Raw genomic sequence first — 2,338 nt, forward strand, 5'->3', positions numbered from 1 at the left:
CATTCATATATCACGAATGCCAATAGAAACCACTCCCGAAGATATTGCCGCTCTTATCATTGGTAATTTGGATGCAAATAATGATTCTTTTATTGTAGAAAAATTGCCAAACAAACGATACAAAGGGAAGGCAAGGTGTTTTTCATCATTCAAAGTTTCAACCTTGTTTCGTAAGATTTGTGAAGAGATCATTACAATGGATGGATGGAGCTCTGATTGCATTTTGAAACAATTCAATTATCCATCGAAAATGCAAAGTAAGACAAGCACAGTTGAAACCGATGCCGTGAAAAAGATGGGACTTCGTCCAAAACTGCAACAAAATGTACAGCAACGAGTCAATTTCAATCGGAATCATCGCAACAACAACAACTATAACAACAGACAAATCAATGAGGCACATCAAAACAATCAAATCGATCGTTGGAGATTTGTCAGTAGGAATGGTCATCGTCGTAATAATTATCGTCCACAATACCGAGAGAATCAGATACTGCCCAATGATTTGGAACATCATCAACACCAAAGAAATCATGTTCCTCGGGTGCAACAACAACAACCAATGCAGCAACATCCAATTCAACAACAATTTTTGCCTAATACGAATTATTCTTTTTGGAATGGAACACCTTATCACATTGCACCACCTCACATGTATGCACAAAACCCGTTACCATACCAAATGCTCCAACCATTTCAAACACAGCAAATGTTCCGGCCATTCTAAATATCCCCAATATGTCACAAAAATCAACAAATACAGGTATTTCACATTGCATAACGATATCTCAAAACGTTAACGGCCTGAAATCCAGATTGCCGGAATTTAATGCGGATGTTATTACAAGCAATGCAAAAATTTACATGATTTGCGAGACAAAGATTGATGACACGGTGCATTCATCGCAGATCTTTCCTCCAAACTTTGCCGTTTATCGCTGCGATCGCTCACACGAGACTGAAAAATGGCAAATAACAAAGAAGAAACGAGGTGGCGGTGTTTTGATTGCCGTTGATAAGTCAATAAAATCACAATTGATTGGAACTGGTGCACCGTACGGAGCTGAGCAAGTTTGGACAAAGGTGAAATCGAACAACAGAAACATTTTTCTGATCGAAGTCTATATTAGACCAGACTCTCCTTACGAAGTCTACGAGGCTAACATGAAAGCCATACGTGAAGTGACAGCAAAAATGGACAGTGAAGATGTCATCATACTATCTGGCGATTTTAACCTACCAAAATTATGCTGGTTCACTGACGATAATGAAGATCCTGAAATTGCCATTCCATTGAATGCTACGGGAAAAAAGGAATTGATCGTTCTTGATACGTGCCATGAATTGGGTTTAGTTCAAATAAACAAACATAGCAACCGAAATAGTTCAACGCTCGACTTAGTTTGGACGAATTGCGTTGACTTGATTACATGCCATAAATCCGATTATCATCTATTAAAAAGAGAAGTACATCACCCTTTTGCACTTGAAATTAAAATTCACGACTTTGATAACAACCAAAGCAAGACTGCGTTAAAACTGAAGTACCATGATTTCATCGGAGCCGACTATGACGTCATCAATAATAATTTGTGCAACTTGAATTGGAATGACATTTTATCTGGAATTGACTTGAAACAAAATATTAGTAATTTTTACAATATCATCAATTCGGTTATTTCAGAGAATGTTGAGTTGAAGACCAAATCTATTTCAAGTCATCCGAAATGGTTCAGCAGAGATCTCATCAACATGAAAAACAGAGTAAACACGCTTCATAAGCAAAAAAAATCACGTCTTTCAGCAGTTCATGAACATGCGGAATTGAGAAAACAATACAAAGCTTGTGCTCGTTCTGCCTTCAAAAACTATAAGCTTGAGATGGAACAGCTCATCGATGAAGATCCTACAAAATTTTTTGATTACGTGAATACATGCAGAAAAACACATGACGATCTGCCCAGCGAGATGGAGTATGATGGCAATAAATTAAGTTCACAACAAGACATTGCTGACTCATTTGCGGATCATTTCACGAAAGCATATACACAAAATGATACTCCCGTTAATAATTACAAAGACTGTGAATCGTTCCTGAGAGATTTGTGCCTTAATATTCCAACAATTGATATCACCGAAGACCTAATTCTGGAAACGGTCAATAAGCTGCCAACCAATACAGTATCTGGACCGGATGGAATTCCAAACATTTTTATTAAAAGGTGCATCCACACACTGATAAAACCGATAACACGCATATTGAATGAATCATTTAAAACTGGTTTCGTACCTGATATATGGAAGAGATCTTATGTACGGCCAATACACAAAAGTGGCG

General features: G+C 37.5%; 1 protein-coding gene across 1 annotated transcript; it reads left to right on the top strand.

The window, feature by feature from the left end:
- Positions 1-738: 738 nt before the first annotated feature.
- Positions 739-2,222, top strand: LOC129571123 (uncharacterized; the record flags this gene model as incomplete). Its single annotated transcript, XM_055450886.1, has 1 exon — positions 739-2,222. A coding segment is annotated over exon 1 (1,484 nt), but the record flags the coding sequence as incomplete, so codon positions are not given.
- Between the last annotated feature and the right edge of the window lie 116 nt (positions 2,223-2,338).

The sequence above is a fragment of the Sitodiplosis mosellana genome, unplaced genomic scaffold (genome assembly GCF_009176505.1).
Source record: "Sitodiplosis mosellana isolate CC-2019 unplaced genomic scaffold, AAFC_SMos_1.0 Smas_scaffold_1365, whole genome shotgun sequence".
Taxonomy (NCBI): Eukaryota; Metazoa; Arthropoda; class Insecta; order Diptera; family Cecidomyiidae; genus Sitodiplosis; species Sitodiplosis mosellana.